Raw genomic sequence first — 23,917 nt, forward strand, 5'->3', positions numbered from 1 at the left:
GGCCACGACTGTAGTTGTATAATGCAATATAGGGAATAGGGTGCCATTTGGAATGCAACCTATGATTAATGATGTCCATTTATGTGGTCAACATTGGCCAATGGGTGAGGCAGTGTCACATTTGGAATTCGGCCCATATGCCTTAAATGTCTAAGGTGTCTGTGTATTTCATTATTTATAGTCTACTATGAATCATCCTCACTAATAACCAGTGGAATTTTCTCCTATGAAGTGTCAAAACGCTGGCTCTCAGTATCCAGCATATTTTGGGAATGAATGCTAGTGTTTCTGGTAGACGTCCAGTCATTGCGCTAACACTAGTTAGCATTGGCTCGCTGAACTCCTAAATATAAATATCTGTGGCACTTCATTCCCCTCTTCAAGGGATTAATGCAAGGGCACTGATTAAACATTCTGTCATTGTTTCCCAACATAATTCCCCTACCAAATCTCAAAGAACACTGATGATAAGTCTCCAATAAAAGCATTTTATGGATTGGTCAACAGATCAAGGAGAAATACTAGGGCTTCAAAATAAGGTTGTCAAAACAAGGGTTGGCAAACAACCATCCATGAATCAAATCAAATCAAATGTTAGTCACATTGTGCCGAATACAACAGGTGTAGACCTTACACTGAAATGCTTACTTGTAATATCTGTCGAACTTGGATATTGTACACGATTGTAACGGCAGTCTAAGTCGTCCTCCTCATCGGACGAGGAGAGGCGAGAAGGATCGGAGGACCAATGTACAGCGTGGCAAGTTTCCATGATTTAATAACACGAAAACTAGACAAAATACAAAACAACAAACGAACCAACCGTCACAGTCCCGTGTGGCACAAACACTGAAACAGGAAACAACCACCCACAAAATCCCAACACAAAACAAGCCACCTATATATGATTCTCAATCAGGGACAACGATTGACAGCTGCCTCTGATTGAGAACCATATTAGGCTGAACACAGAAACAGACAAACTAGACACACAACATAGAATGCCCACCCAGCTCACGTCCTGACCAACACTAAAACAAGCAAAACACATAAGCACTATGGTCAGGACGTGACAGTACCCCCCTCCTGAGGTGCGGACTCCGAACGCACCCCTAAAACTCAAGGGGAGGGTCTAGTGGGCATCTGTCCGCGGTGGCGGCTCCGGCGCAGGACACCACTCCACCATTGTCTTTGTCCCCCTCCTTAGCGTCCTTTGAGTGGCGACCCTCGCCCCCGACCCTGGTCTAGGAACCTTCACAAAGGTCCCCCCTAGATAGAGGAGACAGCTCAGGACAGAGGGGCAACTCCGGACTGAGTGGTGGCTCCGGACTGAGTGGCGGCTCCGGACTGAGTGGCAGCTCCGGACTGAGGGTGGCAGCTCCGGAACTGAGTGCAGCTCATGACTGGAGCGGCAGCTGCTCATGACTGGAGGGCAGCTCATGACTGGAGGGCGCTATGACTGGAGGCAGCTCTGACTGGAGGCAGCTCATGACTGGAGGCAGCTCATGACTGGAAGGCAGCTCATGACTGAAGGGCGCAGCTCATGACTGGAGGGCAGCTCATGACTGGGAGGGGCAGCTCATGACCGGAAGGCAGCTCATGACTGGCAGGCAGCTCTGCAGCTCATGACTGGCAGGCAGCTCTGGCAGCTCCTGACTGGCCCGGGTGGCTCTGGCAGCCTCCTGACGACTGGCGGCGCTCTGGCAGCTCCTGACTGGCGGGCGGCTCTGGCAGCTCCTGACTGCTCCTGACTGGCGGGCGGCTCTCTGGCAGCTCCTGACTGGCCGGGCCGCTCCTGACTGGCTCGGGCGGCTTTGGCGGCTCCTGACTGACGGGACGGTCTGCTGGCGGTCCTCTGACCTGACGGGCGGCTCTGGCGGCTCGGACAGACGGGCGGCTCTGGACGACGCTGGACAGACGGGCGCTCTGACGGCTCGGGACAGACGGGCGGGCCTCTGACGGCTCGGGACGCTCGGCGGGGGCTCTGACGGCTCGGGACAGGACCGGGCGCTCGTGATCTGACACCGCCTGACCGGCTCGCGGAGAACGGGCGGCTCTGAACGGGCTCGGGACAGAAACGGCGGGCTCAGAACGGCGCTGGGCAGGCAGGCCAGCTCAGACGGCGCTGGCAGGCATGTGAGCTCAGACGGCGCTGGGCAGGCGGCCGACTCTGACCTGCTGAGGCGCACTATAGGCCTGGTGCGTGGTACCGGCACTGGTGGTACCGGGCTGAGGGCACGCACCTCAGGGCGAGTGCGCGGAGAAGGAACAGTGCGTACAGGGCTCTGGAGACGCACAGGAGGCTTGGTGCGTGGTGCCGGAACTGGAGGTACTGGGCTGGAGACACGCACCACAGGGAGAGTGCGTGGAGGAGGAACAGGGCTCTGGAGACGCACTGGAAGCCTGGTGCGTGGTGTAGGCACTAGTGGTACTGGGCTGGGGCGGGAAAGTGGCGCCGGATATACCGGACCGTGCAGGCGTACTGGCTCCCTTGAGCACCGAGCCTGCCCAACCTTACCTGGTTGAATGCTCCCCGTAGCCCGACCAGTGCGGGGAGGTGGAATAACCCGCACTGGGCTGTGTTGGCGAACCGGGGACACCATGCGTAAGGCTGGTGCCATGTACACCGGCCCGAGGAGACGCACTGGAGACCAGACGCGTTGAGCCGACTTCATGGCACCTGGCTCAATGCTCAATCTAGCCCGGCCAGTGCGGGGAGGTGGAATAACCCGCACCGGGCTAAGCACACGTACAGGAGACACCGTGCGCTCTTCCGCATAACACGGTGTCTGCCCGTACTCCCGCTCTCCACGGTAAGCATGGGAAGTGGGCGCAGGTCTCCTACCTGACTTCGCCACACTACCCTTTAGCCTCCCCCCAAGACATTTTGGGGATTTCTTCTCGGGCTTCTTACCGCGCCGTCGTGCTAACCTCATTCGCCGGTATACCTCCGCACATTGCTGCATCGAATCCCAGGCGGGCTCCGGCACTCTCCCCGGGCCAACCGACCACCTGTCTATTTCCTCCCAAGTGGTGTAACCCAGATCCGGCTCCTGCTGCCGAGCTAGCTCCTCAAAACGCCGCCTCTCCGCTTTTGCTGCCTCCAGCTCAGTTTTGGGGCGGCGATACTCCTCTGGCTCTGCCCAGGGTCCTTTCCCCTCCAAGATTTCCTCCCATGTCCAGGAGTCCTGTGTAGTTGGCCGCTGCTGCTGTCGCTCCTACCCGTTGCCACGCTGCTTGGTCCGAGTTAGGTGGGTGGTTCTGTAACGGCAGTCTAAGTCGTCCTCCTCATCGGACAAGGAGAGGCGAGAAGGATCGGAGGACCAATGTACAGCGTGGCAAGTTTCCATGATTTAATAACACGAAAACTAGACAAAATACAAAACAACAAACGAACCAACCGTCACAGTCCCGTGTGGCACAAACACTGAMACAGGAAACAACCACCCACAAAATCCCAACACAAAACAAGCCACCTATAWATGATTCTCAATCAGGGACAACGATTGACAGCTGCCTCTGATTGAGAACCATATTAGGCTGAACACAGARWCAGACAAACTAGACACACAACATAGAATGCCCACCCAGCTCACGTCCTGACCAACACTAAAACAAGCAAAACACATAAGCACTATGGTCAGGACGTGACAACGATCAATGCTTTGGTATCTAAATAATTTGGTAAAATGTGAATCCTTCATATAATTTCGAAATGTTTAAATAATACTCTACGCATGTTTTGTTCCATAATAACATACATAGGGTAAACTCTACTGTTATTTAAACCCTATGAGACAGGCCTTTTAAATTCAACCTGAACTTCCAGTGACTCTGTTTGGGATAGCGCCCTGCAGATTAATGAAGACTTATGACAACAGTGTGACCACTGGTCAGGATAATATCAGCCCAGCCCAGCCTCACTGAGCTGCTGAACCCGAGGCAGAGAGAGGCTTTGTACCAAATGGCACCCTATTTCCTATGTAGCGCACTTGTAGTGCAATACTTTTGACCAGGGAGTAATAGGAGCCATAGGGCTCTGGTTAAAAGTAGTTCACTTTTAAATGTTTTATTTATTTTAATTTTAACAGGGAAGACATATTGAAACGTTTTCCAAATTCGCCCTGAATAAAACAATATACAGTTGAAGTCGGAAGTTTACATACCTGTCTCTTATACACATCTAGATGTGTATAAGAGACAGAGGCAGAGAGAGGCTTTGTACCAAATGGCACCCTATTTCCTATGTAGCGCACTTGTAGTGCAATACTTTTGACCAGGGAGTAATAGGAGCCATAGGGCTCTGGTTAAAAGTAGTTCACTTTTAAATGTTTTATTTATTTTAATTTTAACAGGGAAGACATATTGAAACGTTTTCCAAATTCGCCCTGAATAAAACAATATACAGTTGAAGTCGGAAGTTTACATACACTTACGTTGGAGTCATTAAAACTCGTTTTTCAACCACTCCACAAATTTCTTGTTAACAAACTATAGTTTTGGCAAGTCGGTTAGGACATCTACTTTGTGCATGACACAAGTAATTTTTCAACAATTGTTTACAGACAGATTATTTCCCTTATAATTCACTGTATAACAATTCCAGTGGATCAGAAGTTTACAAACACTAAGTTGACTGTGCCTTTAAAAAGCTTGGAAAATTCCAGAAAATGATGTCATGGCTTTAGAAGTTTATGATAGGCTTATTGACATCATTTGAGTCAATTGGAGGTGTACCTGTGGATGTATTTCAAGCCCTACCTTCAAACTCAGTGCCTCTTTGCTTGACATCATGGGAAAATCAAAAGAAATCAGCCAAGACCTCAGAAAAAGAATTGTAGACCTCCACAAGCCTGGTTCATCCTTGGGAGCAATTTCCAAATGCCTAAAGGTACCACGTTAATCTATACAAACAATAGTACGCAAGTATAAACACCATGGGACCACACAGCCGTCATACCACTAGAGATGAACGTACTTTGGTACGAAAAGTGCAAATCGATCCCAGAACAACAGCAAAGGAACTTGTGAAGATGCTGGAGGAAACAGGTACAAAAGTATCTATATCCACAGTAAAACGAGTCCTATATCCACAGTAAAACGAGTCCTATATCGACATAACCTGAAAGGCCACTCAGCAAGGAACAAGCCACTGCTCCAAAACCGCCATACAAAAGCCAAACTACGGTTTGCAACTGCACATGATGACAAAGATTGTACTTTTTGGAGAAATGTCCTCTGGTCTGATGAAACAAAAATAGAACTGTTTGGCCATAATGACCATTGTTATGTTTGGAGGAAAAAGGGGGGATGCATGCAAGCTGAAGAACACTATCCCAACCGTGAAGCACGAGGGTGGAAGCATCATGTTGTGGGGTTGCTTTGCTGCAGGAGGGACTGGTGCACTTCACAAAATAGAGGATGGAAAATTATGTGTGAAGACAGTGAAGAGGCGACTCCGGGATGCTGGCTAAGGGATGCAAAGAAAAAGCCATATCTCAGACTGGCCAATAAAAGATTGGCAAAAGAACACAGACACTGGACAGAGGACCTCTGCCTAGAAGACCAGCATCCCGGAGTTGCCTCTTCACTGTTGACGTTGAGACTGGTGTTTTGTGTGTACTATTTAATGAAGCTGTCAGTTGAGGACTTGTGAGGCATCTGTTTCTAAAACTAGACACTAATGTACTTGTCCTCTTGCTCAGTTGTGCACCGGGGCCTCCCACTCCTCTTTCTATTCTGGTTAGAGACAGTTTGCTCTGTTCTGTGAAGGGAGAAGTACACAGYGTTGTACGAGATCTTCAATTTCTTGGCAATTTCTCACATGGAATAGCCTTCATTTCTGAAAAAAAAACAATAGACTGACGAGGTTCAGAAGAAACGTATCTGTTTCTGGCCATTTTGAGCCTGTAATCGAACCCACGAATACTGATGCTCCAGATACACAACTAGTCTAAAGAAGGCCAGTTTTATTGCTTCTTTAATCAGCAAAACAGTTTTCAGCTGTGCTAACATAATTGCAAAAGGCTTTTCTCATGATCAACTAGCCTTTCAAAATGACAAACTTGGATTAGCTAACACAACGTGCCATTGTAACACAGGAGTGATGGTTGCTGATAATGTGCCTCTGTACGCCTATGTAGATATTCCATTAAAAAATCTGACGTTTCCAGCTGCAATAGTCATTTACAACATTAACAATGTCTACACTGTATTTCTGATAAATTTGATGTTATTTTAAATGGACAAAAAATTTGCTTTTCTTTCAAAAACAAGGACATTTCTAAGTGACCCCAAACTTTTGAACGGTAGTGTAGGTCTACTATGAAATAACACATATGGAATAATGTAGTAACCAAAAAAGTGTTAAACAAATCTAAAAATATTTATATTTTAGATTCCTCAAAGTAACCACCCTTTGCCTTAATGACAGCTTTGCACACTCTTGGCATTCTCTCAATGAGCTTCACGTGGAATGCTTTTCCAACAGTCTTCCCACATATGCTGAGCACTTGTTGGCTGTTTTTCCTTGAATCTGTGGTCCAACTCTTCCCAAACCTATATCAATTGGRTTGAGGTCGGGTGATTGTGGAGGCCAAATCATCTGATGCAGCACTCCATCACTTTCATACTTGGTCTAATAGCCCTTACACAGCCTGGAGGTGTGTTGGGTTATTGTCCTCTTGAAAAACAAATGATAGTCCCACTAAGGGCAAACCACATGGGATGGCGTATTGCTGTAAAATGCTGTCGTAGCCATGCTGGTTAAGTGTGTCTTGAATTCTAAATAAATCACTGACAGTGTCACCAGCAAAGCACCCCAACACCATCACACCTACTCCTTCATGCTTCATGGTGGGAGCTACACATGCAAAGATCATCCGTTCACCTACTCTGCATCTCACATAGACACGGCGGTTGGAACCAAAAATCTCAAATTTGGATTAATCAGACCAAAGGACAGATTTCCACCAGTCTAATGTCCATTGCTTCTGTTTCTTGGCCCAAGCAAAGTCTCTTCTTCTTATTGGTGTCCTTTAGTAGTGGTTTCTTTGCAGCAATTCAACCATGAAGGCCTGATTCACACAGTCACCTCTGAACAGTTGATGTTGAGATGTGTCTGTTACTTGAACTCTGTGAAGCATTTATTTGGGCTGCAATTTCTGAGGCTGGTAACTCTAATGAACTTATCCTCTGCAGCAGAGGTAACTCTGGGTCTTCCATTCCTGTGGCGGTCCTCATAAGAGCCAGTTTCATCATATCGCTTGATGGTTTTTGCGACTGCACTTGAAGAAACCTTCAAAGTTCTTGAACTGTTCCAGATTCACTGACCTTCATGTCTTAAATTAATGATGGACTGTCGTTTGTCTTTACTTATTTGAGCTGTTCTTGCCATAATATGAACTTGGTCTTTTACCAAATAGGGCTATCTTCTGTATACCACCCCTACCTCAAAACACAACTAATTTGCTCAAACACAAGAAGAAAAGAAGTTCCACAAATGAACTTTTAACAAGGCACACCTGCAAATTAGAATGCAATCCAGGCAATCCAGACTACCTCATGAAGCTGGTTGAGAGAATGCCAAGAGTATGCAAAGCTGTCATCAAGGCAAAGGGTGGCTACTTTGAAGAATCTTAAATATAAAATAGACTGATTTGTTTAATGCTTTTTTGGTTACTACATGATGTGTTATTTCATAGTGTTGATGTCTTCACTATTATTATACAATGTAGAAAATAGTAGAAATAAAGAAAAACCCTGGAATGAGTAGGTGTATCCAAACTTTTGACTGGTACTGTATGTACACACACACAATAAAATACATTTGAACAGATTGACCAATGGTATTTATATAAATATACTGAATAAAAATATAAATGCAACATACAACAATTTCAACGATTTTACTGAGTTACAGTTCATATAAGGAAATCCGTCAATTTAAATAAATTAATTTGTTCTTMATCTATGGATTTCATATGACTGGGCAGGAGAGCAGCCATGGGTGGTCCTGTGAGGGCATAGGCCCACCCACTGGGGAGCCAGGCCCAGCCAATCAGAATGAGTTTTTCCCCACAAAAGGACTTTATTAGAGACAGAAATACTCCTCAGTTTCATCAGCTGTCCGGTTGGCTGGTCTCAGATGATGCCGCAGGTGAAGAAGCCAGATATGGAGAACATTGGCTGGCATGGCTACACGTGGTCTGTGGTTGTGAGGCCGGTTGGACATACTGCCAAATTCTCTAAAACGACGTTGGAGGCGGTTTATGGTAGAGAAATTAAAATTAAATAATCTGGCAACAGATATTGTCTAGTGGACATTGCTTGCATTCAGCATGCCAATTGCATGCTCCCTCAAAACTAGAGACATCTGTGGCATTGTGTTGTGTGAAAAAACTGCACATTTTAGAGTGGCCTTTTATTGTCCCCAGCACAAGGTGAACCTATGTAATGATCATGATGTTAATCAGCTGCTTGATATGCCACACCTGTCTGGTGGATGGGTTATCTTAGCAAAGGAGAAATGCGCACTAACAGGGATGTAAACAAACAAATTTGTGCATATTTTTGACAAATAAGATTTCATTGTGTATGGAAAATTTCTGGGATCTTTAATTTCAGTTCATGAAACATGGGATCAACACTTTACATGTTGCGTTTATATTTTYGTTCWGTATATATAAATTGTGAAGTATACATAGTGAAGAGAACAGGTCCCAAAATCGACCGCTGTGATACACCTATTTGTACCTCAAGAAATTCAGACTTAACCCCATCAATTCTCTTCATAGGGTATAGAGTGCCATTTCGGAAGCAGCTACAGAGAGAGGTGGTGGGTGTATTGATTGGTTAAGTGAGGCTAGGGGATGTGCTGGAGTTAATACCTTTATCCATCCAGTCGGGAGCAGAGAGCCAGAGAGCCTTTCGCTCGGCACACACTTGCTCACATCATTGATCCGGTATGTTAAATAAAATATAGAACCCACTTAAGACAAATTAAGGCATGTGGTCAAATGCGGTCAGGGCTATAGGGGAGTCAGTGGGTAGAGAGTGTTTTAAGTTGTGTTTGAATGACCCCTCAACCCGCGACTGATGTGAGTGGGGTGTGGGGAGAACTCTCAGGCCAAAATGGCAGTTATTAAGAGGGGTGAGAGACCTCTTCAAAGAGGAGTGAGAGCGAGAGCGAGAGCGAGAGAGAGAGGAAGACTTGACAGAGGTAGAGAGAGAAAGAGAGAGATTTGGTGATCGCTTGACTGACAAGCGCTCAATAGGAGATTCTGACCAAAACGTCATGCTGATAGACACACAAAAAATACATCTAAATGATGTCCTTTCACAAACAGTATACAACCTTGACTGTGACAACACAAAAGACGTCACCCTGACGTTATTGCAACCAGTTTTGCACACTGGCATTACTAGCTTACGTACCAGTTTGGGGGTGGACTCACAATATCACTCAAGCACAGCTCAAGGTTTTTCCCGGACGATTATGGTTAGGGGTAACGACACGCACTGTAATCTTGGGTTATTACACGGTTAAAAGGGAAGTTTATGACTTTAATTTGACGTTAGATGGTTCCTCACCCTGAAAGTAGTCTATGGGCCTGGAGAAACTAATCCATGGTTCAGTTCTCTTAAAGGGATACTTTGGGATTTTGGCAATGAGGTCCTTTATCTACTTCCCCAGAGTCAGATGAACTYGTGGATACCATTTTTATGTCTCTTCGTGCAATTTGAAGGAAGTTGCTAACTAGCGCCAGCGCACTAGGTAAGTAGCATTAAAGTAATGACTGGAAGTCTATGGGTATCTGCTCTGGGTAAAACTACCTCTACCTCCTTCCTACTGCACATAGATATAAAAATGGTATCCACTAGTTCATCCGACTCTGGTGAAGTAGATAAAGAAAATTGCCAAATCCTGAAGTATYTCTTTAAACAGCCACCACAAACTCAGCTAACATAAGCCACTGCTAGCGAACAATCAATGGAAGTGATATGAGCAATTGTGCATTTACCAAAAGACTATGGAGTTGATTTGGCAATGTAATCTGGACTCACCACTGTCCTTGTCCTCTGCGATGCACTCATGGATGGACTCACTGAGCCCCAGGCTAGCCGCGCTAGGCAAGGGACCCAGGATGGAAGCCAGGGAGGGGCCTCCTCTGGGTGGTGGATGTGGAGGGGGTGCCTCCTCTGTCACTCCTTCTCCCCCTCTTTCGTCCCCTTGCTGCTCTCCCTGGATGACCTGGCAGAGGAAGTCCTGGTTCAGGTGTTGGGCGACTGCCTCCAGCTCTTCGTCCTCCTCGGGGTCCACCTCCCTGGGGCTGGAGCACGAGGCCTGAGAAAGCACCTCGTCCAGCGGGTCTGAGGGTCAGAGTGGAGAGGATGGGTCTTGGGGATATATACAGTACATRCACATATTCAGGGATTGAGTCACATAGGTGTTATGTGCGTAGCTGTACTTTAGACACACATACACACAAGCATGCACACACACACACGCTGCTCTTTTCAGAGAATTCAAAATGACAATCATCCGCAGTTCTCCGCCTGCCATTTTCAAAGGGCAAAAGTGTGACCTCATGACACTGATGAAGCACCTTGTCAGAACTGACCTACAGCGTCGCCTTGATTAAAAAAACGACAGAAGTCACAGAGACGTGCTTCTTGTTGAGTTAGTAAAAAAACACACTAAAGGCAGTGGGCACACACACACATACGCACGCAAACACACATCCACACACACACACACCTATTTCTTTGGCATATGCAGCGTAGATCCCTCTGAGCTTTGGCCTGCTGTTTTCCAGCTCCGTCTCGATCTCGTCRCGATACAAACTGATTTCACCTGCAGGGGTAGAGAGACGGTGAAACTGAGATGACCCTTCACATTACATTGTTTGTTTTCACATTTACAATTCTCCCAATCCTACAGTGCCTCCAGATCTTAGTTGATCACATGCATTTTATATGACATTTTACATTTCATTTACATTTTTCATTCATTTTCCATTTTCCATTACATTTTTATATCACAATTATTTTGATGAGATTTTTGAGTTTTATTTACTTACAAAATGCTCAAAGATCTAATCAAAAACGCTCACAGACTTAAAGTTCCAAAACTTTGTGGTTGTAGAACGCCTGCGCTGAGGSTACCTATTACCACAATATAAAACAAACATACCTTGAACTTCATCCAGCTTTTTGGCTAACTCCTGTTCAAGCTAAAATGGAGTAAGGGAGAGTCAAAGTGAAAAAAACTATTGACGGGATTCAGTCAATTGCAGATTTATGGATAGTGCTTTCAGAAGTGTATTGGAATTGCACAGTGACATGTTCTGGATGGATGAGTTGACACTTGATATGGAAACTGGCAGTCTGGTCACACCTACCAGATTACTTCTCATCCACGTTTGTGGTAAGAACTGAACGAGTCACGCCATGCAATGAAAAGTTTCTAAATCAAGTGTCAACTCCTTCCATCCGGGCCACGCTTCTGTGCAAATCAAATGCACTGAGATATGATTGACAGGGCAAGCCAGCCAATGCCTGGCCATCAATTCCATCTGAGACATGCTGCTGTGCCAATCAAACACACTGACAGGTGATTGATAGGGCAAGCAAGACAATGCCTGGAAAGAGTCAGATAACATACCGCCTGCATCTTGACCTTCCTCTGTCCAGCAGTGAAAGAGGGTGGGTCACACTCCTGCTCCAGATCCACCCGCATGAACTCATCGATGGTCAGCTGACTGGTAGGAGTGTCCTCGAACTCTGTCAATCTTGACAACAGAAGGAGAGGCGTCACTATCTGGTTAAGTTACAAAGGACGGATGTGGACATTTTCTCTATACACACTGATGATGGCCTAACAGCTGAAATATTTGTATTTTGCTCTTGTTGCATTCAAATAAAAGCAATAAATAACTCTGAAAATCAATTTCTTTCTTAACTCAAACCTTACCACCAACTTCAAGCCTTAATTTAACCATAACCCCAGAGCTTGCGTGGTCATCTAGCAGTGTATGTGTTAGGGTGTGGGGTTAGGGAAAGCATAGGCCTTTACCAACAGTGTATACCAACAGTCTTCAATGGACCAAACTGCATTTGCCAACATGATGGGATCTACTAAGCTACAGTAGGCTAGTGAAGGTTTAGTGGATAGCGAGAGGATATGAGCCCTGTCCAGAATAGGATTCCAGCCATGACTAAAAACATGCCCTTATCTGCTCCACTCCTTAGCTCGTACCTTTTCCTCAGTGTGGCCTCGCACACTTTCACCACTCCGATCACGTCCTTGACGGTGCGGCGGAACTCGTGCATCCGGGCAGCCACCAGCAGGGCTGGGGAAGAAGAGGGGATTACACTGTGATCAACCAACCAACACACACACACCTCTTTTTCACCCACAGAAGGACACACACACACACACACCTCTCTTTTTCACCCACAGAAGGACACACGTGCATACGTCCACATGCACGCACGCACACTTTTAAAAGCTATTTAGAAAACAGTGTATACTACCTAAAACACAATCAAATAAACACACACACTGTATAAACCATATTTCTGGGTTGTGTAACTTCCAAAGATACTATTGGTATTGGAAATGGGTCTCAACTTGACTCAATAGTTTCTGCACCAGTGAAGTTCTACACTGGCATACCGCTCATCGCKTTTACCTGTTCTGCAAGTACACGTTTTTTCTTCCCTGTGCGCCGCCTCCGCTATGTTTAGCCAGCATTAATAAAATGAACGCTTGTCTTGATCAATATGCTCCTTTGAGAGGTGTAGGAGTTACACAACGGCCCAGTCTTTAGCGTGTCGCAGCAGAGGTTGTCCATAACACATGACAAAATCTTTATGTACTGCTTATAAATGCTGTATGCATGGGTTATGAATGTGTAATGAAGTCCTTGTGTAGGCACAGTACCCTTCACATGAAGTGTGACCCTCCTTTTTCTGCTGTGCGCTAGACTCACTTCGTTAGATTGATTTAGGACTTTAACTTCTTTGGTATAGGGGGCAGCATTTTCACTTTTGGATTAATTTCGTGCCCATAGTGAACTGCCTCCTACTCTGTCCCACATGCTAATATATGCATATTATTATTACTATTGGATAGAAAACACTCTGAAGTTTCTAAAACTGTTTGAATGATGTCTGTGAGTATAACAGAACTCATATGGCAGGCAAAAACCTGAGAAAAAATCCAAACAGGAAGTGAAAATTCTGAGAGTGGTCGTTGTTAAAGTCATCGCCTATTCCATTCCATGTAATACATGGATCTGTTTGCACTTCATAAGCCTTCCACTAGATGTCAACAGTCAGTAGAACGTGGAATGAAGCTTATGCTGTGTTGTGGGACCGGATGGGAGGGGAATGAGTCAGTGGTCTGGCAGATTGCCAGTTCTTGGTCCCCGCTTTCCTCATTATATCGTCTTGCGTTCCATTACTTATAGAGACTGAAAAGAATTCTCCGGCTGGAACCTTATTGGATATAAATGATAACAACATCCTGAAGATTGATTCTCTACTAAGTTTGACCAGTTTATTCGACCTGGAATATAACTTTTTGAAGTTTTCGTACGACATTTGCCTGCATCTGCGCGAGCGTTTGGACACGTGCACTACACATGCTAGCAAATTTAGCTAATTGGACATAAGTAATGGACATTATYGAACAAAACAACGATTTATTGTGGAACTAAGATTCCTGGCACTGCATTCTGATGAAGATAATCAAAGGTAAGGGAATATTTATGATGTAATTTCGTATTTCTGTTGACTCCAACATGGCGGAGAAATGTTGTTACTATCTGAGCGCCGTCTCAGATTATTGCATGGTGTGCTTTATACGTAAAGTTTTTTWWAAATCTGACACAGCGGTTGCATTAGGAACAAGTGTATCTTTAATTATATGTAAAACATGTATCTTTCATCAAAGTTTATGATGAGTATTTCTGTTATTTGACGTGGCTCTCTGTAATTACTCCGGATATTTTGGAGGCATTTCTGAACATGGCGCCAATGTAAACCGAGATTTGTGGATATAAATATGCACATTATCGAACAAAACATAAATGTATTGTGTAACATGATGTCATATGAGTGTCATCTGATGAAGATGTTCAAAGGTTAGTGATTAATTTTATCTCYATTTCTGGTTTTTGTTACTACTATCTTTTGCTGGGAAAATGGCTGTGTTTTCCTGTGGCTATGTACTGAGCTAACATAATTGTTTGATGTGCTTTCCCCGTAAATCCTTTTTTAAATCAGACATGTTGGCTGGATTCACAAAATGTGTAGCTTTAATTTGGTGTCTTTCATGTGTGATTTCATGAAAGATTGATTTTTATAGTAATATATTTGAATTTGGCGCGCTACATTTTTTCTGGATTTTGACCAAGTGGGACGCTACCGTCCCACCTATCCTAGAGTGGTTTTAAGCGTAAACTTTGACTAAGTGAAATGTTTGCTCCCAACAAAAAAAATCCTGAGGGAATACAATTGAAAGCTAAAAAGGGCAAAGGAAGGATTGAGGGATGAGTATTAACATAATTGTCAATAGGGACAGTGTCATGTTTTAGCTTTTGTTTTTCATACAGAGTGTTTTCACTTGGTATACCGTTGAAGTCGGAAGTTTACATACACTTAGGTTGGAGTCATTAAAACTCGTTTTTCAACCTCCAATTGACATCATTTGAGTCAATTGGAGGTGTACCTGTGGATGTATTTCAAGCCCTACCTTCAAACTCAGTGCCTCTTTGCTTGACATCATGGGAAAATCAAAAGAAATCAGCCAAGACCTCAGAAAAAGAATTGTAGACCTCCACAAGTCTGGTTCATCCTTGGGAGCAATTTCCAAATGCCTGAAGGTACCACGTTCAKCTGTACAAACAATAGTACGCAAGTATAAACACAGTGGGACCACGCAGCCGTCACACCGCTCAGGAGGAGACGCGCGCTGTCTCCTAGAGATGAATGTACTTTGGTGCAAAAAGTGCAAATCAATCCCAGAACAACAGCAAAGGACCTTGTGAAGATGCTGGAGGAAACAGGTACAAAAGTTTCTATATCCACAGTAAAACTAGTTCTATATCGACATAACCTGAAAGGCCGCTCAGCAAGGAAGAAGCCACGGCTCCAAAACCGCCATAAAAAGCCAGACTACGGTTTGCAACTGCACATGAGGACAAAGATTGTACTTTTTGGAGAAATGTCCTCTGGTCGATTAAACAAAAATAGAACTGTTTGGCCWTAATGACCATCGTTATGTTTGGAGGAAAAAGGGGGAGACTTGCAAGCCGAAGAACACCATTCCAACCATGAAGCACGGGGGTGGCAGCATCATGTTGTGGGGATGCTTTGCTGCAGGAGGGACTGGTGCACTTCACAAAATAAATGGCATCATGAGGTAGGAAAATTATGTGGATATATTGAAGCAACATCTCAAGACATCAGTCAGGAAGTTAAAGCTTGGTCACAAATGGGTCTTCCAAATGGACAATGACCCCAAGCATACTTCCAAAGTTGTGCCAAAATGGTTAAGGACAACAAAGTCAAGGTATTGGAGTGGCCATCACAAAGCCCTGACCTCAATCCAATAGAAGATTTGTGGGCAGAACTGAAACAAGTGTGTGCGAGCAAGGAGGCCTACAAACCTGACTCAGTTACACCAGCTTTGTCAGGAGGAATGGGTCAAAATTCACCCAACTCATTGTTTGACCCAAGTTAAACAATTTAAAGGCAATACTACCCACTGGGAATGTGATGAAGGAAATAAAAGCTGAAATAAATCATTCTCTCTACTATTACTCTGATATTTCACATTCTTAAAATAAAGTGGTGATCCTGACTGACCTAAAACAGAACATTTTTACTTGGATTAAATGTCAGGAATTGTGAAAAACTGAGTTTAAATGTATTTGGCTAAGGTGTATGTAAACTTCCGACTTCAACTGTACATGCTTAGTACTTTTGACCAGTGAACCAGTATCTATACCCTAATGCTCTGTGCACACTGGTTGGGACTGCAATAAGTAGGCCAGACCCAATCACTTGTTTCCATGCGTGAAGAGACAAAAGAGGCTGTTGTGCCATCACCGCGTTGCACTGGCGCACACTTTTGTCGTTCTAAATCTGAACAGACCTCACGGATAGAGGAGAATGCGTTTCTGTTTACAGCTCCTCTTCCACCGACAGAGGACAGAAGCCATTTAAAGCAACGTGTCCTAGTCTAAACTTCTCCTCCTTTGCTCCAAATACTTTGAATGATTAATGAATAAATTATGAATTATTTAGATATCGCAGCAGGCAGCAAATATTTGGGAGGGAAGGTGGGTGGCAGTAGCGGTTGGGGGGTTTGAAGAGCTGAACCTTACACTTGAGGAGGAAGCTTGTTGTGCTATTTATTCCTAAATCATGGGATCTTGCTGACTCCAGAGCACAGAATAGAATAGAAGCTTAAATGCACTGCTTTAGGGGTTTGAGGGCAGAAGGGTCTCAAGCTGTTAAGTTTTGAACACTGTGTTCTTAGACTCCAGGCTAGGTACTGAGTAGGCTTTACAGCTTTTCATGACTGTTGCTTCTCTGCCACCCACAGCACATTCATAACCCACAGCACATTCATAAACCACAGCACAGTCATAACCCACAGCACATTCATAACCCACAGCACATTCATAAAGGACTATTAACTGTCACTTCAATCTTTTTTAAATGTATTTTTTAACCTTTATTTAACTAGGCAAGTCAGTTAAGAACAAATTCTTATTTACAATGACGGCCTACCCCAGCCAATCCCGGACGACACTAGGCCAATTGTGYGCCGCCCTATGGGACGGCAGGATGTGATACAACCTGGATTCGAACCAGGGACTGTAGTGACACCTCTTGCACAGAGATGCAGTGCCTTAGACCGCTGTGCCAATTGGGAGCCCAATCTTAAGACCAATGTTTCAGTCACAAAGACAGTTGAATCTATGGTTCTAGCATCCTGTCTTTTTTTTAAGTGTTATGCTGGCACTTTTGGACAGGAAGTCTTGCGTAAGGACAATTGCGCCGAACAAGACCTTCAGGTGGAGAGACTGGTCACTCCAAAGGTCAGGCCACGTACTAAAGTTCATCCCCATGGCAACCAACGTACCTGCTCCACACAGCCCAGAGGGCCTGCGTCCCGTGTGCATCCAGTCCCTCTTCATCCTCTGTAGTAGGCGCAGTGCCGTCATGGACACCTCATGGGTCTTCTCTCCAAATTCCAGCATGTGGGCGAAACGAGGGATGTACAGGCAAGGGTCTTGGGGAAGGACGAGAGCAAGTTAACAATACAAATATGTAACATCATAAAAATACAAGGAGGACGAAGGCACTCTTCATTAGGGATGTGCCGACCTGGCCATACTCATATTCATAATCGTATCTGTAAATTGACAGTTGATCGGATGTTACTCATGATCGGAAATATAATAATACCTAAGTACAATGCCTTCAGCAAGTATTCACACCCCTTGACTAAAATAGATTTAATAGAGTACCACAGTATGAGTCATAATACCCATAAAACCTAGCAGTCAAACAAGGAAATGGTTCCAATAGTTWTTCCAATGAATAGTGGAAAAACGATTGGAACCATCTCCCTGTTTGATCGCTAGGATTATGTGTATTATGACACCTCCACTGTGGGGCTCTATTGTCATTTTTTGTCAACGATCTACACAAAATACTCTGTAATGCCAAAGTGGAAGAAAAATTCTAACATCGGACAATAAAACACTAATATACAGTATCTCTAATAAATAAGTATTCAACCCCCTGAGTCAATACATGTTAGAATCGTCTTTGTCTTTCTGAGTAAGTCTTTAAAAGCTTTGCACAACTGGATTGTACAATATTTGCATATTATTATTTTCAAAATTCTTCAAGCTCTGTCAAGTTGGTTGTTGATTATTGCTAGACAGCCATTTTCAAGTCCTGCCATAGATTTTCAAGACAATTTAAGTAAAAACTGTAACTAGACCACTCAGGAACATTCAATGTCATCTTGGTAAGCAACTCCAGTGTATATTTGGCCTCGTGTGTTAGGTAATTGTCCTGCTGAAAGGTGAATTTGTCTCCCAGTGCCTTTTTGAAAGCAGACTGAACCAAGTTCTCCTCTAGGATTTTGCCTGTGCTTAGCTCTATTCTGTTTTATTCAAAAAAAATCCCTAGTTATTGCCAATGACAAGCATACCCATAACATGATGCAGCCAGCACCATGCTTGAAAATATRAAGAGCGGTGCTCAATGATGTGTTATCTTGGATTTGCCCCAAACATAACGCTTTGTATTCAGGACAAAAGTACATTTTTTGAAGTATTACTTTAGTGCCTTACTGCAAGGATGCATGCTTTTCCATCTTTTTACTCTGTAATTTATGTTAGTATTGTGGAGTAACTACAATGTTGTTGATCCATTGTCAGTTATATCCTATCACTTCCATTAAACTGTAACTGTTTTAAATCACCATTGCTCTCATGGTGAAATCCCTGAGCGTTTTCCTTCCTCTCCGGCAGCTGAGTGAGGAAGGGCGCCTGTATCTTTGTAGTGACTTGGTGTATTGATACACCATACAAAGTGTAATTACTAACTTCACAATGCTCAATGTCTGGACACTGGTCTTACACATAATGAACATTTCATGATTCTAATTCCCACGTAGGCAGGAAATTAGAGTAAATACATTTTACCTCAACTATGGCGTGGGGTTGGAGTCAATTCCATTTGAATTCAGTCAATTCAGGAGATGAATCAGAAAGTGACATTTTAAATTCTTAAATTGACATTTCAATTAACTTTCAGAATTTATATGAAATGAACCCCAAATCTCATTTACATACAATTCCATTTGCAACATAACAAATGCTTGGCAGATTACTCTAAACTCGCCACTGGAGCCAAGGTTACTGAAGGGGTGAGTGACGGTTATGAAGCAATAAGGTGAGACAGGCTTTTGCTTAAGGGCTTGAGGTAGTGTTATGTCAAGAAATATGATTCCATAAGGGCCTTTTTTTTAAGTACAGTGTGGCTAATGAAACTGCGAGTTTAAATAGGAAACTGGATCTGGTGAACTCATACCCCCTATATACCATAAAAGAACAGACTTCAATTTGAGTTTTCATCAGTACCTTTCACTGATGTCCTTTCTACTCTATAAAAGGAGCTTGAAGAAGATGAAAAGACATTCAGCAACTCTTGGTAGTACAACGGCAGATTTGGCTGAAAAATATGTATTTTTTTGTTAAAACCAATGCGTTTTGGCAAATGTCATGGAATTAATAAAAGGTGTTGAAAAGCACAGTTTTGAGTCCTCATCATCGGCTTCAGGGCAAATCTGGGTCTGTTTTGTAGAGCAGTGCTGCTCTGTGGGGACTGTTGTTCTCTGTGGGTGTGGTGTCACACCAAGGATAKATGCCCAGTATCTTATATAAAATGAGTGAGAGATAGTGTCACCTAGATCTAGCTAAGTCCTTGGCAAACTGTGTAGCTGTCCCACCAAGGCTTAATATTTCCCTGCAGTCCCTATTCCAGTGCCTATTCCAAGCTATGGCCCACTTTATAAAGAGCAACTGGCATACTAGGCAATATAACCAATCAGAGACCTCCTTTTATTTGAATCATTGCACATCCTGAGGGTGACCATTTTGAATCTATTTTCATGTTCACTCTGTTGGTAATGTTTAGAAATTGGATCATAATTCTAAAAGTAGCAGAGATGCTACTCTGGAACTTTGATAAGCCCATAGAGTTTGTGTTCAACAATATATATTAAAAAAATTGCAAGATAAAAAAAAAATCGATATAATATAATTCAATATCATGTTTACATTTTTCAATAATCATAAATTAATGATCTTCTCAGGAACTTTTATATATGTTTTTTTGCCTGTAGTTCTAAAAGTAGCGCCCACGAGCCATAAGTGGCCCCCCGAAAATTGCGTACTACGTCACAAATGTGCATATCTGTGCACCACGTCATTGCTCTCTCTGTCCTCGCTCCAATGTGTGTGCGTCTTGCTAGCTGCCACTAAAATCAAATCAAATCAAATTTTGATTGGTCACATACACATGGTTAACAGATGTTAATGCGAGTGTAGCGAAATGCTTGTGCTTCTAGTTCCGACAGTGCAGTAATATCTAACAAGTAATCTAACAATTCCCCAACAACTACCTAAAACACACAAATCTAAAGGGGTGAATGGGAATATGTACATATAAGTATATGGATGAGCGATAGCCGAGCGGTATAGGCAAGGTGCAGTAGATGGTATAAAATACAGTATATACATCTGATATGAGTAATGTAAGGTATGTAAACATTATTAAAGTGGCATTGTTTAAAGTGACTAGTGATCCATTTTTTAAAGTGTCCAGTGACTGGGTCTCAATGTAGGCAGCAGCCTCTCTGAGTTAGTGATTGCTGTTTAGCAGTCTGATGGCCTTGAGATAGAAGCTGTTTTTCAATCTCTTGGTCCCAGCTTTGATGCACCTGTACTGACCTCGCCTTCTGGATGATAGCGGTGTGAACAGGCAGTGGCTCGGGTGGTTGTTGTCCTTGATGATCTTTTTGGTCTTCCTGTGACATCGGGTGCTGTAGATGTCATASAGGGAAGGTAGTTTGCCCCCGGTGATGCGCAGACTGCACCACCCTCTAGAGAGCCTTGCGGTTGAGGGCAGTGCAGTTGCCGTACCAGGCTGCTCACCTCCTCCTTGTAGGCTGTCTCGTTGTTGTTGGTGATCAAGCCTACTACTGTTGTGTCCTCTGCAAACTTGATGATTGAGTTGGAGGCGTGCATGGCCATGCAGTCGTGGGTGAACAGGGAGTACAGGAGAGGGCTGAGCACTACCCCCAGTGTTCAGGGTCAGCGATGTGGAGATGCTGTTTCCTACCTTCACCACCTGGGGGCGGACCGTCAGAAAGTCCAGGACCCAGTTGCACAGGGCGGGGTTGAGACCCAGGGCCTCCAGCTTGATGATGAGCTTGGAGGGCACTATGGTGTTGAATGCTGAGCTGTAGTCAATGAACAGCATTCTTACATAGGTATTATTTTTGTCCAGATGGGATAAGGCAGTGAAGAGTGTGATGGTGATTGCGTCATCTGTGTTCCTGTTGGGGCGGTATGCAAACTGAAGTGGGTCTAGGGTGGCCGATAAGGTGGCGGTGATATGATCCTTGACTAGCCTCTCAAAGCACTTCATGATGACAGAAGTGAGTGCTACGGGGCGGTAGTCATTTATCTCAGTTATCTTTGCCTTCTTGGGTACAGGAACAATGGTAACCATCTTGAAGCATGTGGGGAGACAACAGACTGGGATAGGGAGGGATTAAATATGTCCGTAAACACACCAGCCAGCTGGTCTGCGCATGCTCTGAGGATGCGGCTAGGGATGCCGTATGGGCCAGCAGCCTTACGAGGGCTAACAAGTTTAAATGTTTTACGCACGTCAGCCACGGATAAGGAGAGGGGGGGATGCGCAGTCTTTGTTAGCGAGCCGTGACGGTGGCACTGTATTATCCTCAAAGCGGGCAAAGAAGGTGTTTAGTTTGTCTAGATGCGTGACGTTGTGTCCGTGATGTTGCTGTTTTTGTTTTTGTAGTCCGTGATTTCCTGTAGACCCTGCCACATACGTCTCATGTCTGAGCCGTTGAATTGCGACTCCACCTTGTCCCTGTACCGGCATTTCGCTTGTTCGATTGCCTTGCGGAGAGAATAACTACACTGTTTAGATTCAGCCATATTTCCAGACCTCTTTCCATGGTTAAATGCGGTGGATGGCGCTTTCAGTTTTGGGCAAATCCTGCCATCCATCCACAGTTTCCATCCATCCATGGCGAGGGGCTGAAGCTCATTGGCTAAAACTCAAATTACTAAATAATTGGCCCACATGGGGGTAAATGTAGGGATTTTGTGGCTAATTGAGGTAATATAGTAATTCTGCTGATGAATTATGCATGTATGAACTACATATTGACACATCCAGCCTAAAGTGGGAGGTTTAAAAAATACTTACTAGTCGCCAAAGTACCGGAGCATGTCTTTAATGTTAGAAAATTGTTATCGAAATCAAAATACTACTTATATTACAAAGCAAGCGGTAAAGCTTTACATGACAACAATTTTCACTTTGTAGTACGTACAGATAAAACATTATGGCATTTTAAAGGAGGCCTGGGTAAGGGCAAATTGTCACAAATAACTCAAATTAGCCTAATTATTTTTAAATAAGATACAAATGTCAAATACTGTATATCTCAACAATCCTTCCTCCAAAGAACAGTTCTAAGGATTTAAAAAATGGGATTTTTTTTATCTACTTCCCCAGAGTCTTGCGGAACTTGCGGATACATTTTTATGTTTCTGCATCCAGTAGGAAGGAAGTTAGAGGTAGTTTTGCGATGCTAACTAGCGTTAGCACAATGACTGGAAGTCTAAAGGAACCGCTGGCTAGCGGATCCTGTAGACTTCCAGTCATTGCGCTAACGCTAGTTAGCAATTGCACTAATGATAGATAGCAACTTCCTTCAAACCATATACAGAGACATAAAAACATCTGACTCTGGGGAAGTCGATAAAGGGCTTTATTACTAAAATCTTGAACTATAGCTTTAAGTACTATGTAAAAACATGTTATACAATGTTGTTACTAATATAATTAGAGTGTTGCTACACAGGTTTATGGTTGATGATACAGAAATAAGAACAGTAGCTCAATTCGAAAGCTTCTCTAATAACAACCCAACAGAGATAAATACTAGTCTGGTCCCTAATCTGTCATTGTCAAGCCAAACGTGAGTAACAAGGACATGGCATGATGGCACAAACAGACAGCACTCAGGCTAGATAAATACTAGCCTATGATAACAATTTCCACAGTGGTTTATTGATATCATCGGATTGACCTACTGCGGATTTCTACTGTGCTATCTTTTATCATAATAGACATGATTGTAATTATTGATCTGATATACACTAAGTATACAAAACATTAAGAGCACCTGCTCTTTCCATGACAAAGACTGACCAGGTGAATCCAGGTGAAAGCTATGATCCCTTATTGATTCCACTTGTTAAATCCACTTCAAATCAGTGTAGATGAAGGGGAGGAAACAGGTTAAATAAGGATTTTTAAGCCTTGAGACATGGATTGTGTATGTGTGCCATTCAGAGGGTGAATGGGCAAGAAAATATTTAAGTGCCTTTGAACGGGGTATGGTAGTACAGTAGGTGCCAGGTGCACCGGTTCGTGTCAAGAACTGCAACACTGCTGGGTTTTTCAAGCTCAACAGTTTCCCGTATGCATCAAGAATGGTCCACCACCCAAATGACATCCAACCAACTTGACACAACTGTGGGAAGCATTCAAGTCAACATGGGCCAGCGTCCCAGTGGAACGCTTTCGACATCTTGTAGATTTCATGCCCCAATGAATTGTGGCTGTTCTGAGGGCAAGACTCAGTATTAGGAAGGTGTTCCTAATGTTTGGTACACCCAGTGTACATATCATATCATACATATCATATACATTTTGCTCCAAGCAACATTAGCACCGAAGCAGACATTTCAAGGAAGTCATTCACAACAAAGAATAATGCAGTTTCAATGAAGAATGAACCCCAGGATATGCTCCATATTACACTGGAATTGAAATTGATCTGGAAGTCACTATTTCATTGTAACTGCATGGATAATATAATGTATGTGTGTGTCAAACTTTGATTAGAGAGTGTGATGAATGGTAATGGGTTGAGAAGGATCTTCAAACAATAGCAGAGTAGTGTAAGTCTACTGGGCGGCTGAGTGCCAACTCTGGACTGGATGACCTGAGTTGCCTCCCAAATGACATCCTATTTCTGATATAGTGCACT

General features: G+C 43.8%; 1 protein-coding gene across 2 annotated transcripts in view; it reads right to left on the reverse strand.

Moving 5' to 3' along the window:
• The window catches only part of brf1b (BRF1 general transcription factor IIIB subunit b), a 136,567-nt gene that overhangs the window by 67,554 nt on the left and 45,096 nt on the right, over positions 1-23,917 (reverse strand). For both annotated transcript variants that reach the window (XM_023974222.1, XM_023974221.1), the window contains exons 7-12: positions 17,162-17,311; positions 12,260-12,353; positions 11,666-11,792; positions 11,195-11,234; positions 10,760-10,855; positions 10,066-10,371 (exon numbers count right to left, since the gene is read on the reverse strand). In XM_023974222.1, the coding sequence (XP_023829990.1) occupies positions 10,066-10,371; positions 10,760-10,855; positions 11,195-11,234; positions 11,666-11,792; positions 12,260-12,353; positions 17,162-17,311 (813 nt within the window). The remainder of the gene's footprint in view (positions 1-10,065; positions 10,372-10,759; positions 10,856-11,194; positions 11,235-11,665; positions 11,793-12,259; positions 12,354-17,161; positions 17,312-23,917) is intronic.

Source organism: Salvelinus sp. IW2-2015, linkage group LG28 (assembly GCF_002910315.2).
Source record: "Salvelinus sp. IW2-2015 linkage group LG28, ASM291031v2, whole genome shotgun sequence".
Classification (NCBI taxonomy): Eukaryota; Metazoa; Chordata; class Actinopteri; order Salmoniformes; family Salmonidae; genus Salvelinus; species Salvelinus sp. IW2-2015.